The 26,006-nt window shown below is 44.8% G+C and overlaps 2 protein-coding genes across 2 annotated transcripts; both read left to right on the top strand.

The window, feature by feature from the left end:
* The first annotated feature begins 29 nt into the window (after positions 1-29).
* On the top strand, positions 30-2,748 carry CCNO (cyclin O). Its single transcript, XM_040453196.1, has 3 exons — positions 30-706; positions 1,326-1,511; positions 2,030-2,748. The coding sequence occupies exons 1-3, from the start codon at positions 323-325 to the stop codon at positions 2,513-2,515; spliced, it is 1,056 nt and encodes a 351-aa protein (XP_040309130.1). The 5' UTR covers positions 30-322; the 3' UTR covers positions 2,516-2,748.
* A 5,992-nt stretch (positions 2,749-8,740) lies between these two features.
* Positions 8,741-15,026, top strand: MCIDAS (multiciliate differentiation and DNA synthesis associated cell cycle protein). Its single transcript, XM_040453261.1, has 7 exons — positions 8,741-8,857; positions 8,945-9,041; positions 9,220-9,311; positions 12,467-12,539; positions 13,105-13,328; positions 13,948-14,058; positions 14,307-15,026. The coding sequence occupies exons 1-7, from the start codon at positions 8,741-8,743 to the stop codon at positions 14,745-14,747; spliced, it is 1,155 nt and encodes a 384-aa protein (XP_040309195.1). The 3' UTR covers positions 14,748-15,026.
* The last annotated feature ends 10,980 nt before the right edge of the window (positions 15,027-26,006 follow it).

The raw sequence follows: 26,006 nt of genomic DNA on the forward strand, positions 1-26,006 counted from the left end.
GTTACCTGGGTAACGCAGGACGCGCGCGGAGCTAGCAACTCCCCGCGGGTGCGCTCATACTCCAGTAGCTCCTCCTCTCCCTTGCGGGCTGCGCAAGCCGGACGCTGCCAGCCGCTCGCTCCGAAGCGGTTCTTTAGCCGGGAAAACTCGGCCTCGTGCCGCTCAGTAATCAGCCAGTGAGAAGCCGGGGGTGTGGTAGAGGGCAGAAGCCCGCCGAGTACTTAGGGCCTCGCCGCCGATTTCGCCAGCCTATTTCGCACTTTCTTGAGGGCCTTCGGTTCCCCGCAGGTGGGGAATCACCGAGCGACCACCAGACTGCATAATGGTGACCCCCTGCCCCACGAGTCTCGTGAGCCCCGCCGCCCGGGCTAGGAGGCGGGACGACCAGAACCTCCGCGCCCCGGTGAAGAAGAACAGGCGTCCACGTCTCCGGAGGAAGCAGCCGCTGCAGCCACTGAGCCCGTGCCCACTCCCCGGAGACTCCGGTGTTTGCGACGTGTTCGAGTCCCCCAGCTCCGGATCTGATGGTGCAGACAGTCCAGCAGCTTCCGCGGCGCTAGGCTGCAGCCCCCTACCTGCTCCTGCCCAGCAGTTGGAGCAGCTAGATCTACAGACCTTCCGTGACTACGGTCAGAGCTGCTACGTCTTCCGCAAGGCGAGGGAGAGCCACTTCCACCCGCGGGAGTCGCTGGCGCGGCAGCCACAAGTGAGGCGCGGGTAGAGCGAGCTCCCCACCGCCTCTCCTCTTGCTCTTTCTTCTGCTGTTTGCTCTCCGCAGCGCCCCCGCCCGCGCTCACGGAGGTTCTCAGTCCAAGCGGGAAGGGGCTTTGGAGGACCGGGCCACCGTCCTCATTTTACAAATGGAGAAGAGTGGGGCCTAGATAGCTTAAGTGACTTGTCCGAAGTTTCCATACTGGTTAGCGGGGACACGGTAGAATGCAGACGAGTCAAGAAAGTTTCTAGGCTCGAGTAAGGACTCCTCCCGACCCCGGGCAAGCTATTTAACAATTCTGAGCTTGTTTCTTAATCTGAATAGTAGGGGCCCCTTCCACTCACTGAATTGATCTGAGGATTACACAAGGTAATGTGTATACATACACACGCGCCCCGAGGGCCAGGTACGAATGTGAGCATTCCGGCCCCTTGCCCGTCCATTGCTCTCTGCGCAGCAGCGCTGCCCAGTTTTTCCCCAGTTACCAGCGCATTTACGTTTCTCCTTTGTGCCTTCCTCCAGGGAAGCTCCCTAGGTTTTTTTGGCTGGTCCCTGACGCAGACCTTCTTTGCGCTAGGCTCAGCTGGTCCTCCCCCCACCTCTCTCCCGGCAGGTAACGGCGGAATCCCGCTGTAAGCTGCTTAGCTGGCTGATCCCCGTGCATCGCCAATTCCGTCTCTCCTTCGAATCGCTGTGCCTGGCAGTGAACACTCTGGACCGCTTTCTTACCACCACCCCTGTGGCTGCAGACTGCTTCCAGCTGCTGGGGGTCACGTCCCTGCTCATCGCTTGCAAACAGGTACTTGCACACGGAGTCTTAGGGGACTGCCAAACTCTTGGCCACTCTCTGGTCACCACCCGGCTTTCCAAGTGCACACGACTTAGTGCTGGGCTTTCTGAATTAATTTTGTTATACATTTCCAAACGTATGCACCCCACAGCTTTAACTTGACAGTTTTCCCCCACCCCCAACCAACAGTCCTTTCACCCGGCCCCCAAAGAAATAGGCTGAAGTCAGTCCCAAGAGTAAGTCCCAACAGCTCTTGGTAGCCTTGTTATTCTAGGCCCCCCGGGGGGAAAAGTCTTTAAAACTTCTCAAATCTTTTTTTAGCTGGACTACTGTCCAGTTAGAGAAACTACGCTGGAACTATACCCCAGGTGATTAAAGGGGAAGTAACGCAGAGGCGACGGCCCAGCTATCTTGCTGGAAGGGATGAGGGACAGAGGGAGAGCTGGTTTTCTCCGGGATTTCATACGGGGGTGGGCGTCCGGCCCTGGATGCTGCTTTGCGGGGTCTGAACGCCCCTGTATTAACAGGTGGAGGTGCACCCGCCACGCGTGAAGCAGCTCCTGGCCCTGTGCTGCGGTGCCTTCTCCCGGCAGCAACTCTGCAACCTCGAATGCATCGTGCTGCACAAACTGCACTTCAGCCTCGGCGCACCAACCATCAGCTTCTTCTTGGAGTATTTCACTCACGCCCGCGTGGAGGCTGGGCAGGCTGAAGTCTCCGAAGCCCTGGAGGCACAAGCCTTGGCCCGCGGCGTGGCGGAACTGAGCCTGGCTGACTATGCCTTCACCAGCTATACTCCCTCCCTGCTGGCCATCTGTTGTCTGGCGCTGGCCGACCGTATGCTCCAGCTCCCGCGCCCGGTGGACTTGCACCTAGGCGGGCACCCTGAGGCCGCACTGCAGGACTGCCTGAGCAAGCTGCAGCTACTGGTGGCCATAAACGAAACCTCCCTGACTCACATGCTGCCCTTCCAGATATGCGAGAAGTGCAGCCTGTCCCCGAAATTGAAATGAAAGAGACCTTGGGTTTCCTTTTTTTATCCTAGCCCAGCTGGTGGACCTCTCCCATTGCTTTGAAGGAGTACAGTTTTGGCCCACAGAGGGGTTCAGGGCTCCTACTTGATCATGAGGTCATCCTACAGGTTGCAAATAGTGTAGCATCTCCTTGTTTATTTATTTTCCTAAGAGCACATGAGAGACCCGAGTTTTTCCCCAATAAAAAGACTATCTGTGTTGGTTTGTCTGAATGCTAGGATTGCCCGTGTTATCTCAAGGGAAGGAAGGTGAAAGCAGTTGGGGAATAGAGGCTGTCCTTAACGATGGAAGGGTCCTGCCTCCCTTCAGTCCACTCTGTAGCTAGCATACCTATGTGGGAACACCAGGTCTGAGGGTCCCTTATAGGCCTGTATCCTGTGACCCTCTCATGAGGCTGAGGACTGCTCATTCCCAGAGGTCCAAAGGGAAAGTGGGATGTGAACTTGAATAGAACCCACAGCAGGCCATGCTGTCTGGAGGGGCTGAGGTGCAGAGGATGCCCAGCTGGCAAACTTTGGTGACTATACATGCCCATGAACTAGGGTAAAGCAAGAGCTACCCTGGCAACTAACAGATGTTGGGAATGAAGGCATTGCAGGCAGTTGTGACCACTATAAATACGGCCCATTTACCCTGCAATCACTTGGTTCAACACTTCACATATGTCTTACACCTGCTGCATGTGAGCCCAGGAAAACAATGACATAGTAATCATGGCTATCATTCAGTGCTTAAATGGACCAGGCTCTGTGTTCAGCATTCATTATTTTAATCCTCCAATACTATGAGGCTGAGTTGATTATCTCATTTTCCATAGTAGAACACTGGCCCACAGGGTGGGTAAAGAATAGTAGAGGAACCAAGATGTGAAGGCAGTTGATTGGACTCCAGAGTCCCACCCTCAGCCACACTGCTCAACATCCCCCACTTAGAGGTTTGTGGAAATGCTCAAAAATAAAACCCCTTCTTCCTGAGGTAGGAGTGAGACAAGTTATCTACTCAGTGTCTTCCATTCAATAGAAACTATATAGGGGCCCCTGGGTGGCTCAGTTGGCTAAGCCCCTGACTCTTGATTTTCAGCTCAGGTCATGATCTCAGGGTGGTGGGATCAAGCCCCGAGTTGGGCTCTGCGCTGGGCATGTAGCCTGCTTAAGGTTCTCTCCTGCTCTACCTCTCTGTCTCTCTAAAAACAAAGAAAGAAACTACAGGGACCATAGCTGGAGAGCCAGTACAGTCCCTGCCTCCAGTCCTGTTACAAGCATCATTTTACAAGTAGGGAAACTGAGTCAGAAACAAGACTGAGGCTTGCTGGAGTTAACTCCACAGCTGCCTTACCATCTTCATTCTCACTGAATCTGTTGGAGGCCCAGAATCTCAGTTCTGTCAACTCCAGCAAATGTCTTAACCTCTCTGAGCCTGACAATCTTGACACCAAATTAGATCCTGAGGTAGTATAAAATAGTGATTAGACAAGTGGACTCTGGAGTCAATTTGCTAGGTGACCTTGAGCAAATCTCATCTCTGCGCCCAAGTCTCATCTGTTGAATTAGGAGAAACAATAATCTATTTGGTAGGATTGGAGTATGGATTTAAATAGACTTAAAAAAATTTTTTTTAAACATTTATTCATTTTTGAGAAAGAGACAGAGTGTGAGCGGGGAAGGGCAGAGAGAGGGAGACACAGAATCTGAAGCAGGTTCCAGGTTCTCAGCTGTCAGCACAGAGCCCGACTTGGGGCTCAAACCCATGAACCATGAGATCATGACCTGAGCCGAAGTCGGACGCTCCGCTGACTGAGCCACCCAGGAGCCCCTGGAGTATGAATTTAATGAGATGTTCCATACAAATCCCCCTGCACAGGTCCTGGCATACAGCAAATCTTCAAGAAATGAAGGCTGGTGGCAGCTGGTACAAAAATGGGGAGTGGTTTACATAGAGGGGGGGAAAAACTTGGAGAAAGAAATAGAAGGCAAATATGGGAAAATGTTAATATTGGAGGTGAACATACTGCACTGTTTTTTAAAATTTTTCTGTATCATTAAAAACACTTAGGTTTCGGGGCGCCTGGGTGGCGCAGTCGGTTAAGCATCTGACTTCAGCTCAGGTCACGATCTTGCGGTCCGGGAGTTCGAGCCCCGCGTCAGGCTCTGGGCTGATGGCTCAGAGCCTGGAGCCTGTTTCTGATTCTGTGTCTCCCTCTCTCTCTGCCCCTCCCCCGTTCATGCTCTGTCTCTCTCTGTCCCAAAAAAATAAATAAACGTTAAAAAAAAATTAAAAAAAAAACAACCACTTAGGTTTTGGGGGAATAAACTCAGTTTAGAACTTAGAATCAATTTAAACATATGACAAATTTGCATAAATGAAAAGCAAACAGCTCAAAGCAGATTTGGAGAAACTACCTTGTACGTGTTTTCACAAGCATCCTCCCCATCCTCTCCAGCACTAGGAGCACTTACTCTGAGCTCTTCAGATCCCTTCTCTGCCTCCAGGAACTTTCTCAGTGATAGGGAAGTGGTGATCCCCAAGCTGTTTGAGGAAAAGCTGGTCTGTGATGCTGAAAAGGAAAATCATATCATCTGATTCAAGTCCCAAAATATCTAGAGCCCTCAGTCGGGCTATTGAAGGTGGAGGTAGAGCCACTGGCTCTTCTACAGAAGAGTGACTTTGGGGAGAAGTTGTTTTTACTCCATCACTCAGACAACATTGATATGAGTGAGTTGGTGCCAGAATCATCTAGATTAGGAGTCACATATGCATGCTATTCCAGCTCTTTTTGCCACATTTTTGTGTACAATGGTTCTATTTTTATACTATGCTTTGGAACTCACTGATGAAAAATGAGTGTATTCAGAAAAATCTGGGATTGGTCTCCATGTGTAGAGATCTCCCCAAAACGCAATACTAAGAGCTCTCCTACTCCTCTTACAGATTGGGAAGTTGGATAGGATGGACTGGCTAGTGACTAGGCTACTCAGGAACCAGAAGAGCCAGGACTAGGTTGTGGGAGGCTAGAGGTGCAGCTGAAAAGCTTCCTTAAAACAACAGCAATAATATTAACTTGCAAGCACTAGTTGCATGACATAAATGATCTCATCTTCATAGCACCTCTTTGAAGTCAGTGTTACGCTTTTCCTTTAACAAAAAAGATTGTATTTTTTAAAGGAATCTCCACACCCAATGTGAGTCTCAAATTCATAAGCCCAGGATTAAGAGTTGCATGCTCCAACTGACTGAGCCAGCCAAGTGCTTTTCCTAAAGATCTGGTATTCACTGATCTGGTGGATCCTGGTTCCAACCCTCAGGCACTCTGACCCTAAAGCCAGAGCTCCTCTCCATCAGTGATACCACACCAACTCCACCTGCCTAACCTCAACTGGGTCCCCACATCTATAGATGGGTCAAAAAAGTCTCTAAGTCTATTCTAATTCTACTATTGTAGAATCATCTCCATTAGTATAAGGGATGTCTTTATTAACCCAGATAATAGATGCAAATAAAAAGGATTATGCCACCTCAAAAGAAGATTTTCACTAATATTAGTCCGTATAAGACACAAACAAGGTATGATCAACTAATCTTCAACAAAGCAGGAAAGAATATCCAATGGAAAAAAAAAAAACAGTCTCTTCAATAAATGGTGTTGGGAAAAGTAGATGGCAACATGCAGAAGAATGAAAGTGGACCACTGTCTTACACCATACACAAAAATAAATTCAAAATGGATGAAAGACCTAAATGTAAGACAGGAAATCGTCAAAATACTGGAGAAGAACACAAGCAGTGACCTCTTTGACCTCAGGAGGAGCAATTTCTTACTAGATATGTCTCCCCTGAGGCAAGGGAAACAAAAGCAAAAATGAACAATTGGGACTTCATCAAGATAAAAAGCTTGCACAATGAAGGAAACAACAAAAATGAAAGGCAGCCTATGGGATGGGAGAAGATATTTGCAAATGACATATTGGATAAAGGGTTAGTATCTAAAATCTATAAAGAACTTATCAAACTCAACACCCAAAAAACAAATAATCCAGGGGCACCTGGGTGGCTCAGTATTTTGAGTGTCCGACTCTTGATTTTGGCTCTGGTCATGATCTCAGGGTCATGTGTCTTGGGTTCCACACTCAGCATGGAATCTGCTTGAGATTCTCTCTTTCTCTGCCCCTCTCCCTGGCTCATGCTCTCTCTCTAAAATAAAAACAAAACAAAAAAAAAAAGACCCAAATAATCCAGTTAAGAAATGGGCAGAAGACACATATTCTTTGGATATCTTTCCAAAGAAGATATCCAAATGGCTAACAGATACATGAAAAGATGCTCAACATCACTCATCATCAGGGAAACACAAATCAAAATCATGATGAGCTACCACCTCACACCTGTCTTGTCTAACGACAAGAAATAACAGGTGTTGACCGGGATGTGGAGAAAGGGGAACCCTCTTGCACTGTTGATGGGAATGCAAACTGCTACAGCCACTTTGCAGAACAGTATGGAGGCTCCTCAAAAAGTTAAAAATAGAACTACCCTATGATCCAGCAACTGCACTACTAGGTAGTTACCCAAAGAATGCAAAAATACAGATTTGAAGGGGTGCATGCACCCAGATGTTTATAGCACCATTATCAACAATAGCTAAACTATGGAGAGAACCCAAATGCCTACCAAATGACGAAGGGATAAAGAAGATGTGGGGTATGTGTACATATTGGAATATGATTCAGCCATCAAAAAGAATGAAATTTTGCCATTTGCATTGAGGTGAATGGAGCTAAAGTTCATTATGCTAAACAAAATAAGTCAGAGAAAGACAATACCATATGATTTCACTCATGTGGAATTTAAGAAACAAAACAGATGAACATATGGGAGTGGAGAAAAAGAGAGGGAAACAAACCTTAAGAGACTTTTAAAGATAGAGAACAAACTGAGGGTTGATGGAGGGAGGGAGGTGGGGGATGGGCTAGATGGACATTAAGGAGGGCATTTGTTATGATGAGCACTGAGTGTTATATGTAAGTGATGAATCACTAAATTCTACTCCTGAAAACAATATTGCACTGTATGTCAACTAACTAGAATTTAAATAAAAATTTGAAAAGGAAAAAAAAAAGATACAAACAAGGTGCCCAATGGGAGGTTACAAAAATAATTTTAGATGATTGTTCAAATTGGATAGATAGGAGTGGTCCTGACAGACATCCCCTCACCCAGGAATTTAGAGACGCCCCTTCCTGGGAGAGGCTTGGGGCTGGGGAAGGGCAGCCAAGACTTCCCAGAGCAAGAAATGTCAGCAGTACAGAGAACATCCAAATGTGCCGTGGACAGGTGGACAGATAAGCCCTTGGGGGAGAAAGAGACTAGGGTTTTAGGGGATTTTGGATCGTCCAGTGTGCCATTTTCAGAAACGGGTGGAGAATTTGTAGATGTCGCTTTTCCTTTATTGACACTCTTTAAAAGGCTATACCCAGACGTCTCTGCCCCGGAAGGTGTGGGGCAAGGTATACAGAGTATCAGGCCCAGAGAAAACACGTACAAGTCGGTAAATCAAGACCAGAAGTGCGCCCCCAGCCTTGGGGGAAGGATATTCTTTAATGCGGGGGCAGTTCTGGGGAGTCCTGCCATAATTCTACACCCCCACCAAATCCTACAGGGCGGTCTGGCTTTGGCGAGTGTCACTCTGCGTTTATTTCGTGCCTTATGGTTGGGGTGGGAAGAAAATGAAGTAAGAATCATTAACTTCTCCATCTCTGCTGCCCCAAAGCCGGAAGGCGGTGCCCAGTTAGGGACCAGGGGGGTTCCTCCGCCCTCATTCCCTCCCTTCCTCTGGCACAGCCGGGAGGCTGCGGCGCCAACGCTCACCAAAAGGGCGCTCGCGGGCCGGGGCCGCGCGCTCGCAGCTCCCAGGGGAAGCCTCGTTGCCAGGTTAGGTTTAACGCCTCCGCCCGCGCGCAGATTGTCACGGGCCGAAGGCGCCACCTCTGGCGCTCAGGCGCGAGCCGCCCCTCCCGCTCGGCGAGTCTTCCCTCTCCACTCGGCCCTCCCTCCACACCTCTACAGCCACCCCTCGCCTCCAACCCGGCCACGCGCCTTCCCCTGCTGGCGCCAGGCGGAGCGCTGAGTTTGGGTCGCCAACCCAGCCCCTGTCGCCGCCTCCGAATAACCGGCACCTGGCTCCTGGGCCGAAGCGGCAGGGGAGGCAGGATGCAGTCGTGCGGGGGCGCCGCGGCGGGACGCCGAGCCTTCGACAGCATCTGCCCCAACAGGATGTTGGAGCTGCGGGGCCGGCCTTTCAGCAAGCCCGGGAAGCTGGAGAAGAAGGTGGGGCTGCGGGCCGGTGCCGGGCAGGGTCCGTATGCTCCGGGTCACCGGGGCTGATCCATGCTCACCGTTTCTGTGTCCGGCTAGTTCGCCCCTCCGCGGAAGTTCTTGCCTGGTTGCAGCGGCGGCAGCCCAGTGTCGGTCTACGAAGATCGGCGGGACGCGGAGCTCTCTGCGCTGCCAGGTGAGCCCAGTGGCTCCCGCGCGATCCCTCGTGTTCCCCAAACCGGGTGGGTGGGGCACGCGTGGCTGGGAAGCGCTTTTCTTCCCGGGGCCCGGATGTCCTGGCGGGGATGCCAGCGGCGAGACCTGGCCGGGAGGTTCAGGGTCCGCCGCGCGTGTCTCCGGTTCTACCCGCGCAGCGCTCACCACCATAGACCTGCAGGACCTCGCCGACTGCTCCTCGCTACTCGGGTCCGACGCGCCGCCTAGTGGTGACTTGGCTGCATTGCAGGTATCTCCCCTCACTCTGGAAGCCGAACAGCCCCGATTCTGACTCAGGAGTCAAGGGTTCGTTTTCCGCAAAGGCTCATCTCAAGTGGGGAGCGCAGGCACGTTTGGCTAGTGGGGGCAGACGTAGTGCTGGAATCTCAGCCCCAAGGACCGGAACTTCTTCCTGTCTCGTAGTCCGTGGCGACGGCCGTATTCTCAGAGCTGCTCTGACCAACCTGGAACAGAGGGGCTCACTTGGAGGACTACCCTCCTGGGAAGGGGTCTCCCGTTCTCCCCATCTTTTCCCTGGAGCTGTGTGACAAAGCAATGTGGAGATTGCGCACTGAGGAACCAGGCGAGTAGGTGGGAGCAAATTTAAGAGCTGGGTACCTGGTACCTGCCCTGTCAGTGCCCCCACATTCCCTTCTTGGCTATTCACTAACAGTTTTCATTCCCTGGGTATCTAAGGAGTGTGAAGATTGGAGGATAACTACTCGATCAAGACTGGAAAAGACGAAAAGAGTTTACATTTAGGGGAAGAGGGACCAAGTTCAAAGAACTCTGGAAGAAATCTGACAGAAAACGTTCCTCTTTGCAGAGATGGCCCTTCAGCAATTGGGCCCTTTATAAAAGGCATTTTCTCCCCCTGCAAAGGCTCGTGTCACTTACCCTCATGGGGCAAAGAGGTATTTTGACTTTTTTTTTTTCCTCAAAAACCTATTTTCTTCCTCCCATCCGACTTCTACCACTTGCCAGGGGTAGATGATGGAGCCTCCCAGCACTGGTGTCTGGGAAGCCAGAAGCCTGCTTGGCTCATCAATGGGATAAGAAGTGCCCAGATACAGGAAAAGTGTCGGTTCCAGCTTCCTGGCAGCAGGCCCTTGGCACATGGGGTCCGTGGGGAAATGCCCAGCACTGAACATTCCAAAAGATATGACCACCTCCCAGAACCGAGGTTAGTGGTGGAACACAGCTTTCCAGGCTTCCCCTAAGTGCCTTTGGAATTGGGTTAGAGCCCAGATGGACTCAGGGTAGGTGACCACTGAGAGCAGAGATTGTTAAGGCAAGTGGTGAGAGTGGGCATTGCCCTGTAGATGCCATTCTATTTTTTTCTTTTTATATCTGGATGCCCAAATAAGGAAAGACAAAACTTGAGCATCTTTCAACTGACCCAGAGGCCCAATCACTCCCTTATTCCAACATGCTTATTTTGCAAGTAATGAAAACCAAGCAGGATCTTGTTGAATTTTTGCTTGAGTATTCACAACTTAAATTTTACATCATGTTGTGTATTAACCTCTTCCCCCATTCCCCCGCTGCCATTTTAGTTTGGGAAAATGCCAGATTTGTATTTAATTGGGAAGGTAGGATTCAAAGTTTCAAGCACAGAGCTCCTACCAGATGAACCAAGAGGTCCAGAACTTTTCCTGGAGAAGACAGAGCTGGTACAGAAAGAAAGAGACCACTTAGAGGAAGATCCCCTGGGAAGACTCTGGGCAGTGCACATTCAGGTCAAATTTCCTAGCCTCCTTTCTGCTGGGTAAGGTGAACAGAGAGAGGAAGCTCTCTAGAAGTATTTGATGTCCAGAATGAGCCAAGGACCTGGGAAAGCATGCAAGGAAGCATTTCCTGGGCTCCAGTTCTCGTGTTGGCCTCAAGTCTCCTCGTGGTAAGATCTTTAGCTGAATCTCTACTAAGAGGAGGACCTTTCCACCCTTGGAAAATGAGTCTGGTTTCATTTGAGGCAGCTCCTTCAACCAGGACAGAATGTTTCAGGATTTGTCTGAGCCCTTTCTAAGCTACTTTGCCCCGTATAGCCTCAGTTCCCAACTGGTGCTTGAGGCCTCCTGGATTGAAGTTTTCCTCCTTGAGGAAAGCTGATACTTGTACTTTCTTTGAGATGAGGGCCAGGCTAGATTCCTCTTCTCAGCAATATTTGAATAGTAAACAAAAGCTTTGGGGAGATGAGTATGATTAACCCAAAGGAATCAATCAATCAATAATAGTGGAATCAATAGAATAGATATTTCTTATGGGCATATTAGATACCTTCCCTCACACCATGTGCCTTGAGAATCTTCTTTCCTCTTCTCCAGTGCTGTGTTCATTGGAAGCCAGGCTCTCCTTAAAAAAGATGAAAGCTAGAGGCAGTGAGGCATAAAGGAAAAAAGACTGAAATAGTCACCATCATTCTCTCCGGTTACATTTCAGAATTGGATGACTTGGGGCAATTCAATTTCTCTGAGCTCGAGATTCTTTATCAAAGGGGTTGGAGTCACTTCCTGGGCCCTGCCTGCTTCCTACATTGGCGTGGAAATTAACATAGGGACTCTGTGTAAAAGAGTTTGTCAACTCTAAATGTCCACGAATTAAGGGAATAAGAATGTTCAGGGGCTGCCAGCCGCGCGCAGGCACCTTGCAGGAACCAGGTGTCAGGATGTTGGGGGTGCATCACACTGTAAGGGAAAAGTAAACTTCTTACTGAGAAACAAGCAATAGAGTCCACACTTGCGTGCTGAACAGAAACAGTTTCCATACCATCCTGCCCCTTCTTCATAGCCTACCTTTCTCTCCCTTATGGGGAGAAGGTGGTTTAGCTGTGACGGAACCTTGGCGGGATATATAGCCTCAAGTTATTTCTTTGGAGACACTCCACGCTGTAGGGTCTTGGGAGGAAAGACGGAGCGAACGCACACCCGCTCTCTTATCTTAGGGCACTAGCTCTGTGGCGGGTCGGAGGTAAGTTGAACTGAGGTGCAGAGAGAGCTGGAAGAACTCAACGGGCCTCACGGAGACAGCTGGTTGTCTGGTGGAGGGCCAATGAGGCGGCTCAGGGGCAGCGGGCTGCAGGAGGTGGGGACGGGGGCAAGACGATGCGCGCGGAAGGACCCACGCCTCAAACAGCCTGCACAGTTTCGGCGTCCTTCGGCACCCTTCGGCACCCTCTGGAGCCGGGTCCCTGCTTCGAGTCACCCGCTCCCCACCATGACAGTGCAAGCCTGCTGGATTCCAAGCCTGGAATGGGGCTTTGATTTTCAGGTATGAGGCTTGGCTGCGAACATACGAGAGGAAGTGCAGACCCGCTGCCAAGCCCGGGAGGACGACACTCGGTCTGGAACGAGTTTCAGACCTGCTGGAATTGACATTAACTAGTTTACACCTCCGTTTTTTTCCCAGAACCAGTCCCTGCAAACTGCTGCGGACTTTGATCTGCAGGATTTCAGAGACACAGTGGATGACCTCATTGCAGGCAAGTGCGGTCTCCTTGCAGTTAAATAAAGGAGGCAGAGGTGTTCCCCCACTCCGCAAATCAAAATAGTTCAGATTTCGGTTTCGTGGTGGCGAAGGCGGTAAACCCAGCACCTGTCGACGTCGTCAGTAACTCCTCAATGGGTCAGGCCCTTGCGTATTTATGAGACTCCACACTTCCTCACCGAGAAGATGAATCGCTGCATCTCTAGAGCTTTCTCAGCTTGTCGGTCTGAGCGCTGGGAGAGGGAGCCCTACGCTGTGATGTGGTCAGGGAGAGGCTGGGTGACAAGAGTGTACAGAACAGCGGACCGGTGTGACTTCGGGCAGGTTTGTCTTGGCCAAGGTGGCGATTCTATTCAGATCAGCTCAACAGGCATATATTGAGTGCCTGCTGTGTATGAGGAAGATATCAGAAAGGGCCTGGGAATCGTGGGGATTGCAGAGTGAGGGTGCTTTACTTAACAAGGTCTTCCCACAAATCCTACATCCGGAGTGGCGTCTTGTCCTTGTAGCTAGCTGGGCACGCGTCTGAGGCTGCAAACCTAGCTCCCACTCTTCCTCAGACTCATCCTCTTTGATGTCGCCTCCTCTGACCGGCGGAGACTTTCCCTTCTCTCCTGGCAACGTATTGCCATTTGGGCCCTGTCTCTCTCCGCCGCTGGACCCAAGGGCACTGCAGTCACCGCCTCTGCCCCCTCCAGACGTGCCCCGGCCGGAGCAGTACTGGAAGGAAGTGGCCGACCAGAACCAGAGGGCACTGGGGGACGCGCTCGTTGAGAATAACCAAGTAGGGACACTGGGCTGGCTTCCAGGAATCCTGGGGTGGGCACTGGGTATGGAGCTCCCGGCGGAAATGGGGGTGGCAGGAGCTGGCAGGTGTCCCTCCGTGAGGCAAAACCAGTGGATGGGCGGGGCGAGGGCTTCACAGAACTGCGATTGCTCCAGGGCCTCTCCTGTTTCCAACCGCAGTAAGTGGGAATAATCCTGCCAGACACCAGTATTTAGTGCAGCATTCCTATATGCCTGATATTGTGCTTATCCATTTACTTTCTCTTCCCATTTAATACTTACAATCACTGAACAAGATAGTAGTCCCATTTCTCAGATGAGGAACCCGAGGTATAGGAAGAATGAACTTCAGAGGCAGAACCTGGATCTGCTTGTTGCCCAAGTTCGTCCTCTTCACCACCACAGTACACGGAGGATCAAGATACATTTTGTCCAAGTGCTTTGTAAAACAAACAAAAGTCAAATAAACAAAAGCGATTATTATTCTCACCAGTGTAAATGCCCTTCGGCCCTCAGTCCCAGATTAGATGTTAGACCCCTGGTATAATTCATGCAGAGTATACAGATGAGACCGACCACAGTGGCCTACCTCTTAATGTTTGGGTCTCCTCCTGCAGCTGCACGTGACGCTGACCCAGAAGCAGGAGGAGATCGCCTCGCTCAAAGAGCGGAACGTGCAACTGAAGGAACTTGCCAGCCGGACCCGGCACCTGGCCTCTGTGCTGGATGTAAGTGGGGTGCGGGAGTGTGGGTCATTGCAGGACGTCGGAAATGTTCCTGTGCACCCCTCCCCCAGTCCCCTGAATTGGGACCCAGAGAGAGTTGGGAGACAGGTGGAGGCTGCTGGGAGCTTGCTGAGCCACTGGCAGCTTGCATCGGAGTCCGCGGAGTTCGAAAGGGACCCAGGTCTTCTTTGCGCACCCCGCACCAAGGGAGTCCGGCTTGCCCCAGCTTGGCGCCCCTTCATCTTTTGTAGAAGCTGATGATCACGCAGTCCCGGGATTGCGGGTCGACAGCCGAACCCTTCCTGCTCAAGGCGACAGCCAAAAGGAGCCTGGAGGAGTTGTTCAGTGCTGCGGGACAGGATTGCGCGGAAGTGGACGCCATCCTGAGGGAGATTTCCGAACGCTGCGATGAAGCGCTGCAGAGCCGCGACCCCAAGCGGCTCCGGCTACAGCCGGAGCCCGCGAGTAGGGATGACATGCCAGGGAACCTCCACGGCACCTTCCGGGGGCTGCGCACAGAGTGCAGCCGGAGCGCTCTAAACCTGAGCCGCAGTGAGCTAGAAGAGGGTGGCTCCTTCAGCACCCCCATCCGCAGCCATAGCACCATCCGCACCCTCGCTTTCCCCCAGGGCAATGCCTTCACCATTCGGACCGCCAACGGGGGATACAAATTCCGCTGGGTCCCCAGTTGAACTGAGATGATGTTCCCCCAAACACTGCCCTGTATCTGGACTGAAGCGCCTGGAGGCTAATTGGGAGGCTAATTGGGAACTGTTTCCCGAACCTGGCTTCAGAAGAACTCCCTCTGCTGGGCGAATGCCACCCTGAAACTTTTTTTTCAGACACCAAAACGTCTCGATAATGATGTCCTGCACAGTCCTGGTATAAAACACTGTATATTCCCTTCCCTTCCACAGTGTGTGCTGTATGTGTGCGTGTAAACACACATATAAATCTCAATTTTAAAAGTATTTATTTTAGTAGCTTTGAATTATGTACTTCTAGAGCTGGAAAGGACTTAGAAATCACTTAGCTATTTTATATTTGTATAATGCCCTAGTTTTATAAGAAGGGAAAGGAGCCTGTAAGAGATTAAGTAATTTTCTATAATAAGAAGCATTATTGGGAACTTCCAGGTTTTCTCACTAGTCGTTTAAAGATTGTAGGTCCAATGCATAGGGGCACTTGTACCCCAATGTTTATAGCAGCACTTTCAACAATAGCCAAATTATGGAAAGAGCTTAAATATCCATCAACTGAGGAATGGATAAAGATGTGGTTTATATATACAACGGAATTCTACTTGGCAATGAGAAAGAATGAAATCTGGCCATTTGTAGCAATGTGGATGGAACTGGAGAGTTTTATACTAAGTGAAATAAGTCAGGCAGAGAAAGACAGATACCATATGTTTTCACTCATATGTGGATCTTGAGAAACTTAACAGAAGACCATGGGGGAGGGGAAGAGGAAAAAAAAGTTACAGAGAGGGAAGGAGGCAAACCGTAAGAGTCTCTTAAATACTGAGAACAAACTGAAGGTTGATGGGGGGGGGGGGTGGGAGAGAGGGGAAAGTGGGTGATGGGCATTGAGGAGGGCACCTGTTGGGATAAGCACAGGGTGTTGTATGGAAACCAATTTGACAATAAATTATATATTAAAAAATTAATAAAGATTGTAGGTCCAGAAGCCAGGCTTCTGGGTGATTGTTTAATTACATCACTCAACTTCCCCTGGTCCTAGAAGGACCCTTAATTTTCTTACTGTTGAAAACTTTTATCCTGGCTGGAAGAATAAAAAATTAGGAGAGATAGCTAAAACACTTGCCTTAGGGCAATAAAGTAGAGGCAATGAGCTACCTACAAAATAGGTGCTAAACACATTTGTTTGTAATGATCATTCATATAATTTTGTAAGATTTATGGTTTATTTTATATTAATTATAGTTTTATATGTCTGAACAGAATAATCACACAAAAAGCAAACCTTGTTGATAAAAACATAAGTGATTTTAAGAAAACGGCATATTTCATGTGAAAAAGCATATATATTTGTGTGTGTATGTATATATATAATATGTATATATATATATGTATGTATATATATAATATGTATATTTGTGTGTGTGCGCACATGCACACACATGCACCAGAAACCAGTTGGGAAATCTTGGTAAAAACAAAACTATATATTTGAATTCCATAGATAAAACTGAGGTGTACATTCATGTCTTATATTTCTAAGGTTGATCTTCTAAGAAAAACTTACATGTTACATAGTGCCTTCACTTTGACTTTTTTTCTATTTCCTTTTGTGTGGGGTTCCTTTTTCCATTGGGTTGTGAAATTATGTGAGTAGCGTATGTCAAGTAGTGATTTGTCCCAACCTTTGCCGTTCTCAACCTGAGAGCTACTCCTTGCATTTATGGGTTCAGCTTGGGGGAGTTTCCAGCCGTATTCCACCACATCGCCCATTCTGTCATCTAAGTGGTGATATCAGGTAGCAGGGGAGCTGGGCAGGGCGGCAGGACCTGCTCCTCCAGTTTGTCCTAGGCACTATTATCTGTATTTAAATAGCCATTTAGAAACAAAGCAAAAAAAAAAAAAGTGATAGAATATACCACATTTCCTCATATTTTGTCTAACAAATGGACTCTTAAAAAGTACACTGGACAGTTCAGAATTCCTTTCATCAGCTTCTATATAAAGTTACTGCAGTTAAGCTTCAGAAAAAACAAAAACAACGAAAACCTTAGCTTGCCCTGAGGAGCGATCAGCAGAAAGTCACTGACATATAAAGAGCACACAACCCCTCTCCTGTTTTCCCAGTACAAAGAAGAGGGAGAGCCTTGGGTTAGTGCTGGGTGTCAAGGGGTTGGTGCCTGCGTCAAACAACTCTTCTTCAGTAATTTCAAACCTGTAGGAGTAACCAACAGTTTCTTACACTGAAGTCAGTATCCTGTACTCCTGCAGAATAAACTCCCCCTAAGAACACATTTACAAGAGTCAGAGACCTTATGGTACCACTGATTTTACTATTCTATAGCTTTAAAGTTTTCCTTTTTGCTTTTCTTCTTCTTCTTCTTCTTCTTCTTCTTCTTCTTCTTCTTCTTCGGAGTTGTTTTTTGAGAAAATGATAAATTTTAAAAACTGCCATAGCTTTAATGTTTGTTACTACTTGTCTGCAATCAAATCTCAGCTGCCTATTGTAAGTTTTCAATTTCACTTAATTCCAAGGGAAATAATGTGTCCCTCAACTTTTAAAATATGACACAGACCATGTGGCTTCTGTTGACAAATGAATGTGCTACTTGGTTTGACAAAGTATGGACGTCAAACATGTGCTCTTCATCATGGAGGGGCCATGCATACGTGCTGCAAAATCAAAGCCAGTCCATTACAAACTTGGATGCCTCCTGCTCGTGATTTGGTGTGAATAGAAGGACATTTATAAAGCTGTGACCCAAATTGAGGCATCTTGTCCTTGTGAATATTAATAACACTTGAAGAAATATAATAATACAAAAAACTTACTGTTGACTGGCTTTCATCATTCACTGTATTTGGGGTCAGCAGACAGAAGGGAGGGAGATGTTTTCCAAAGGTCACTAGGTTGAAATAGGTGTCATCCTCCCCATGAACCTCTGTCAATTTAGTGTCACTGGAAATTAGAGTACATAGCATACAACAAAGAGTAAGTGAGAAATTTTTTTTTGAACAAACCAAAAATTAATCTTTCCCGAAACATAGAAAATTAGTAAACCATCTACTATTTGAAAGTAATACATAGGGTACCTGGGTGGCTCAGTCAGTTAAGCATCCCTGAGGTCATGATCTCACAGGTTATAAGTTCAAGCCCTGCGTCAGGCTCTGTGCTGATAGCTCAGAGCCTGGAGCCTGCTTCAGATTCTGTGTCTCCTTCTTTCTCTGCCCCTCCCCCACTTGTTCTGTCTCTCTCTGTTTCTCAAAAATAAATAAATAAAAACATTAACAACAACAAAAAAGAAAGTAATACACATACAGAGTTATTTCTACACATGAAGGTTTACAGCATGCCTGGGTGGCTCAGTGGGTTAAGCGTCCAACTTTTTTTTTTTTTTTGTTTATTTATTTATTCTGAGAGAGAGAGAGAGCATGAGCAGGAGAGGGGCAGATAGAGAAGGAGAGACAAGGAGACAGTGAATCCCAAGCAGGCTGACAGCGTGGAACCCTACACAGGGCTTGAATCCACAAACCAAACCCGCAAACTGTGAGATCATGACTTGAGCAGAAATCAAAAGTCTGCCACTTAACTGACTGAGTTACCCAGGCAACTCTAGGATCTGAGTCTTGGTTTTGGCTTGGGTCAAGATCTCACAGTTAGTGAGTTCAAGCCCTTCTTTGGGCTCTGTGCTGACAGAAGGAAGCCTGTTAGAAAGAGGACTCTCTCTCCTTTTCTCTATCTCTGCCCCTGCCCTGCTTTTTCTCTCTCAAAATAAATAAATAAACATTAAAAAATATGAAAGTTTAATCTTTTTTTTTTATTTTTTAAAATGTTTATTATTTAGTTTTGAGAGAGAGAGCACAAGGAGGGGAGGGACAGAGAGAGAGGGAGACAGAATCTGAAACAGGCTCCAGGCTCTGAGCTGTCAGCACAGAGCCCATTGTGGGGCTTGAACTGTGAGATCATGACCTGAGCTGAAGTGGGACGCTTAACTGACTGAGCCACCCAGGTGCCCCAAAAGTTTAATCTTAATGTCTCCATCTTCCCTACAAATCTTTAGATTTTATAAAAATATTTATGAGTAAGCAAGTATAAAATAAGAGCATAATTCCTTAGAAAACAATAAAGCCTGATTAATCAATGTAAAATGAGCCTTGAAAAATTGCATTGTATTTCATCTTTAACAACTGAACCAGGAAAAGAATTTAAGCAAACATGAATGTGGACACGACATTCACTCTGATTTATATATTTATATTAAAAATACATTATTTTTCTTTTTATAACATCATACATTATACTATATTGTAATGGTAATACATATTTATTATAGAAATAAAAATAAGTCCAGGCATTTAACAATTCACTAATTTAACCAGTATATACTGAATACCTGCTGTGTGCTAGGTATTAGGTACATACTGGTAAACACAACAGGTGTGGATCTGCCCCTTTGGAGCTTAGAAGCTAGGGAGTGAGACAAACAATAACCTGCAAACACATAAATATATAATTTAAAATTAGAATAGGTGCCTTGATGAAAACAGAGATCAGACATAGAGAGTAACAGTGGAGAATCCGCGTACATAAGGGAACTTGGAGACCACACCTCGGAGAAAGAAATTTTAAGTATTAAATTTGAACTTTTATTAAAGTGATATACACACGGTTAAAAAAACTTAGAGAACTTATGTGAAAAGTAATGATCTGCCTCTACCATTGTTACTGTACTCACCAGGTACAACCATTTTTTAAAATTTCTTTTGGCTGTTTACCTTGCTAGTTGCTTCCATGACAAAAATCACTGGTTTTTAACACTGGCTCTCAGGAGAATCCCCTAGGGAGGTTTTGGAACCAGTACCAAATATGTGGGCCTTATCTACAAAGGTTCTACTTTAACTCTTTGTAATGACATCAACATTTAATTCTTCTTTGGTTAAAGAACATACTGTTAAAGTTTTGGATCTTTTGAAATCTACTGAGATTTGTTTAATGGCATGCTTATGTTCTAAATTGGTGCATGTAACTTATAATTTGAAAAGAATGTGTATTTTCAAGTTACTGAGTGCAGTCTTTAAATGTTAATTAGATTAAGGTGGTTGATATTTTTGTTCAGATCTTCTATATCCTCACTTATGTTTGCTTTTTCTGTCTTATTGTCTTATCAAATACTATGAAAATCCTCAACCGTAATTTTGGAGTTGCCTATTTCTTCCTTTCATTCTGTCAGTTTTGCCTCACATATGGTGAAGTTTTTAGTACACACTCTGAATCTGACTTAATTAACTTAATTTTTTACTTTATTTTTCTTTTACTTTCTTTGGTATCAACAAGACACAGACATAAATGAGTTGAACAGACAGACATTATCTGTTGAATTTAGACTATGATATTTTGACATAATTTGCTCTGGCTTGACATATGAAATATTTATATATATTTTTAAATAGACTCTTAGAGTAGTTTTAGATTTACAGAAAAATTAAGATATACAGTTTCCCCTGGAAATATATCCCCTGGAATACAGTTTCCTATATTAACACATATAGTTAGTATAGTTAACTATAGTATAGTACGTTTGTTAACAATTAATAAGCCATATTTATAATTATTATTAACAAGAGTTCATACTTTATTCAGATTTCCTCAGTCTTTACCTAACATCCTTTTTCTATTCTGGGATCCCACCCAAGACACCACATTACATTTAGTTGTCATGACTCCTTATACTTACTTTGTGGCAGTTTCTAACCCTTTTTGTTTTTGATGCCCTTAACAGCTTTAAAGAACATTGGTCAGGTGTATTTTAAAATGTCCCCCTCTACTGAAATGCATCTAATGTTTTTATCATGATTAGAGCAGGGTTATGTGTTTTGTTGGAGGAAGATCCTATAGGTAAAGTTACGTTTTTATCATATCATGACAAGGGTACATTCTATCAACATAACTTATGACTGTTGATTGTTGCCTTTGATCACCTATGTTGCGTTCATCAGGTTCCTTCACTATAAGGTTACTCTTTCTCTTTCTTCCTTACTTCCCTGTGAAAGTCTAGTACATGTAACCCACCCTTAAGAAACAGTTGTACTGTTCCTCTTTTGGGGTAGAGTATCTATATAAATTATTTGGAGTTCTTCTACATGAGAAATTTGTCTCTTTTCCCCATAACAGTTATATCTAAATGTGGTCACTCTCTCTCTTCATCCATCTATCCATCCATCCATTCATCCATCCATCCATCCTATCAGATATTTCCTTTTAATGTTAAAGAAAAAAGTAAAAATTATCTTGCTCTTTAAGACTCAGTATTATTTCTAAATCTAAACTGGCATGTCTTTTTTTTTTTACTTTAAATTTTTATTTATTTTTAAATTCCAGTGTGGTTCACATACAGTGTCATATGTATGTGAGGTGTACAATATAGCGTTTCAACAATTCCATATGTTTCTCAACGCTCATCAAGATAAGTGTACTCTTAATCCCGTGACCTATTTCATAGATCCCCCACCACCTCCCATAACATAATCATGTTATTATGTTTGTTTTCATTTTATTCATATTTGGCTTTTACCTGAAACTTTACAATGAGATTCTCTACACCTTATTATTTATTTTTGTAATAGTTTAGTGTATATGCTAATACTCTTATTACAGATGAATGAAAAAATGATTCAATGCCATTAAGTTCTCATAGCAAAACTGCCTCTACAATTGATTCCTAGCTTTGCCCCCACTTCAGTGAGTCTTATTATATTTAGTTTACATAAATTTTGAGACATTATTATTTTTTTAGATATTTATTTTTGAGAGAGAGGGAAACAGAGTGTAAGCAGGGGAGGGGCAGAGAGAGAGATGGAGACACAGAATCTGAAGCAGGCTCCAGGCTCCGAGCTGTCAGCACAGAGCCCAACGTGGGGCTTGAACCCACAAACCGCGAGATCATGACCTGAGTTGAAGTTGGACGCTTAAGCAACTGAGCCAAACAGGAGCCCCAGTAAATTTTAAGACTTTAAAGAAAAAATCTTTTCCATTTGTTCCTTCCTTTTGATTCTCTAATTTAAACGTTTCCTGTCTTTGAATAATAAAATTTAAACATAATAGACTGGAGGGGAGAAATTAAAGCTAGATTTTTCTGCAATGCTTAGGAAAACCATCAATTAGCAAAAACTAAAAAACTAAAAAGTAAAATCAGAATGTTACTTTGACAACAAGATGAACACAAGTATTTTTTTTTTAATTTTTAGTGGCAATCTTTTGCCTTCCTTTAAAAACATTTGGTTTTTTTTTTTCACCTTTATTTTATTTTTTTATTTTTAAAAATTTACATCCAAGTTAGTTAGCATATAGTGAAACAATGATTTCAGGAGTAGATTCCTTAGTGCCCCTTACCCATTTAGCCCATCCCCCCCTCCCACAACCCCTCCAGCAACCCTCACTTCATTCTCCATATTTATGAGTCTCTTCTGTTTTGTCCCCCTCCCTGTTTTTATATTATTTTTGTTTCCTTCCCTTATGTTCATCTGTTTTGTCTCTTAAAGTCCTCATATGAGTGAAGTCATATGATTGTTGTCTTTCTCTGACTAATTTCACTTAGCATAACACCCTCCAGTTCCATCCATGTAGTTGCAAGTGGCAAGATTTCATTCTTTTCGACTGCTGGGTAATATTCCATTGTATATATATATGCCACATCTTCTTTATCCATTCATCCATCGATGGACATTTGGGCTCTTTCCATTGTTGGCTATTGTTGATAGTGCTGCTATAAACATGGGGGTGCATGTGTCCCTTCGAAACAGCACCCCTGTATTCCTTGGATAAATGCCTAGTAGTGCAATTGCTGGGTTGTAGGGTAGTTCTATTTTTAGTTTTTTGAGGAGCCTCCATACTGTTTTCCAGAGTGGCTGCACCACCTTGCATTGCCACCAACCACGCAAAAGAGATCCTCTTTCTCCACATCCTCGCCAACATCTGTTGTTGCCTGAGTTGTTAATGTTAGCTATTCTGACAGGTGTAAGCTGGTATCTCATTGCGGCTTTGATTTGTATTTTCCTGATGATGAGTGGTGTTGAGCATTTTTTCATGTGTCAGTTGGCCATCTGGATGTCTTCTTTGGACACGTGTCTATTCATGTCTTTTGCCCATTTCTTTACTGGATTATTTGTTTTTTGGGTGTTGAGTTTGATAAGTTCTTTATAGATTTTGGATACTAACCCTTTATCTGATATGTCATTTGCAAATATCTTCTCCCATTCTGTTGGTTGCCTTTTAGTTTTGCTGATTGTTTCCTTCACTGTGCAGAAGCTTTTTATTTTGATGAGGTCCCAGCAGTTCATTTTTGCTTTTGTTTCCCTTGCCTCTGAAGACATGTTGAGTAAGAAGTTGCTGTGGCCAAGATCAAAGAGGTTTTTGCCTGCTTTCTCCTTGAGGATTTTGATGGCTTCCTGTCTTACATTGAGGTCTTTTATCCATTTTGAGTTTATTTTTGTGTATGGTGTAAGAAAGTGGTCCAGGTTTATTCTTCTGCATGTCGCTGTTCAGTTTTCCCAGCGCCACTTGCTGAAGAGACTGTCTTTATTCCATTGGATGTTCTTTCATGCTTTGTCAAAGATTAGATGGCCATACATTTGTGGGTCCATTTCTGGGTTCTCTATTCTGTTCCATTGATCGGAGTGTCTGTTCTTGTGCCAGTACCATACTGTCTTGATGATTACAGCTTTGTAGTATAGCTTGAAGTCTGGGATTGTGATGCCTCCTGCTTTGGTTTTCTTTTTGAAGATCGTTTTGGCTATTCGGGTCTTTTCTGGTTCCATACAAATTTTAGGATTATTTGTTCTAGCTCTGTGAAGAATGCTGGTGTTACTTTGATAGGGATTGCATTGAATATGTAGATTGCTTTGGGTAGCATCGACATTTTAACAATATTTGTACTTCCTATCCAGGAGCATGGAATCTTTTTCCATTTTTTTTTTTTTTTTTGGTGTGTCTTCTTCAATTCTTTCATAAGCTTTCTATAGTTTTCAGTGTATAGATTTTTCACCTCTTTAGTTAGATTTATTCCTAGGTATTTTATGGTTTTTTGTGCAACTTTAAATGGGATCGATTCCTTGATTTCTCTTTCTGTTGCTTCATTGTTGGTATATAGGAATGCAACCGATTTCTGTGTGTTGATTTTATATCCTGTGACTTTGCTGAATTCATGAATCAGTTCTAGCAGTTTTTTGGTGGAATCTTTTGGGTTTTCCATATAGAGTATCATGTCATCTGTGAAGAGTGAAAGTTTGACCTTCTCCTGGCTGATTTGGTTGCCTTTTATTTCTTTGTGTTGTTTGACTGCTGAGGCTAAGACTTCCAATACTATGTTGAATAACAGTGGTGAGAGTGGACATCCTTGTCTTGTTCCTGACCTTAAGGGGAAAGCTCTCAGTTTTTCCCCATTGAGGATGATATTAGTGTTGGGTCCTTCATACATGGCTTTTATGATCTCGAGGTATGCTCCTTCTATCCCTACTTTCTTGAGGGTTTTTATAAAAAAAAAATGCTGTATTTTGTCAAATGCTTTCTCTGCATCTATTGAGAGGATCATATGGTTCTTGTCCTTTCTTTTATTGATGTGATGAATCATGTTGTTTTGTGGATATTGAACCAGCCCTGCATCCCAGGTATAAATCCTACTTGGTCGTGGTGAATAATTTTTTAAATGTATTGTTGGATCTGGTTGGCTAATATCTTGTTGAGGATTTTGGCATCCATGTTCATCAGGGAAATTGGTCTATAGTTCTCCTTTTTAGTGGGGTCTCTGTCTGGTTTTGGAATCAAAGCAATGCTGGCTTCATAGAAAGAGTTTGGAAGTTTTTCTTCCATTTCTATTTTTTGGAACACCTTCAAGAGAATAGGTGTTAACTCTTCCTTAAATGTTTGGTAGAATTCCCCTGGAAAGCCATCTGGCCCTGGACTCTTGTTTTTTGGCAGGTTTTTGATTACTAATTTGATTTCCTGACTGCTTATGGGTCTGTTCAAATGTTCTATTTCTTCCTGTTTCAGTTTTGGTAGTGTATATCTTTCTAGGAATTTATTCATTTCTGCCAGAGTGCCCATTTTATTGGCATATAATTGCTCATAATATTCTCTTATTATTGTTTTTATTTCTGTTGTGTTGGTTGTGATCTCTCCTCTTTCGTTCTTGGTTTTATTTGGGTCCTTTCCTTTTCCTTTTTGATCAAACTGGCTAGTGATTTATCAATTTTGTTAATTCAAAGAACCCGCTTCTGGTTTCATTGATCTGTTCTACTGTTTTTTTTGGTTTCGATAGCATTAATTTCTGCTCTAATCTTTATTATTTCCTGTCTTCTGCTGGTTTGGGGTTTTATTTGCTGTTCTTTTTCCAGCTCCTTAAGGTGTAAGATTAGGTTGTGTATCTGAGATATTTCTTCCTTCTTTAGGAAGGCCTGGATTGCTATATATTTTCCTCTTATGACCGTCTTTATGCATCCCAGAGGTTTTGGGTTGTGGTGTTATCATTTTCATTGACTTCCATATACTTTTTAATTTCCCCTTTAACTGCTTGGTTAGCCCATTCATTCTTTAGTAGGATATTCTTCAGTCTCCAAGTATTTGTTACCTTTCCAAATTTTTTCTTGTGGTTGATTTCGAGTTTCGTACAGTTGTGGTCTGAAAATATGCACGGTATGATCCTGATCTTTTTGAACTTACTTAGAGCTGATTTGTATCCTAGTATATGGTCTATTCTGGAGAATGTTCAATGTGCACTGGAGAAGAATGTATATTCTGCTGCTTTAGGATGAAATGTTCTGAATATATCTGTTAAGTCCATCTGGTCTAGTGTGTCATTCAAAGCCATTGTTTCCTTGTTGATTTTTTTATTAGATGATCTGTCCATCGCTGTGAGTGGGGTGTTGAAGTCTCCTACTATTATGGTATTACTGTCAACGAGTTTCTTTATGTTTGTGATTAACTGATTTATATATTTGGGTGCTACCACATTTGGCGCATAAATGTTTACAATTGTTAGGTCTTCTTGGTGGATAGACCCCTTGATTATGATATAATGCCTTTCTGCATCTCTTGATACAGTCTTTATTTTAAAGTCTAGATTGTCTGATATAATTATGACTACCCCGGCTTTCTTTTGTTGGCCATTAGCATGATAGATGGTTCTCCATTCCCTTATTTTCAACTGAAGGTGTCTTTAGGTCTAAAGTGGGTCTCTTGTAAAGAGCATATAGATG

The sequence above is a fragment of the Herpailurus yagouaroundi genome, unplaced genomic scaffold (genome assembly GCF_014898765.1).
Source record: "Herpailurus yagouaroundi ecotype Mexico unplaced genomic scaffold, PumYag 29, whole genome shotgun sequence".
NCBI classification, from domain to species: Eukaryota; Metazoa; Chordata; class Mammalia; order Carnivora; family Felidae; genus Herpailurus; species Herpailurus yagouaroundi.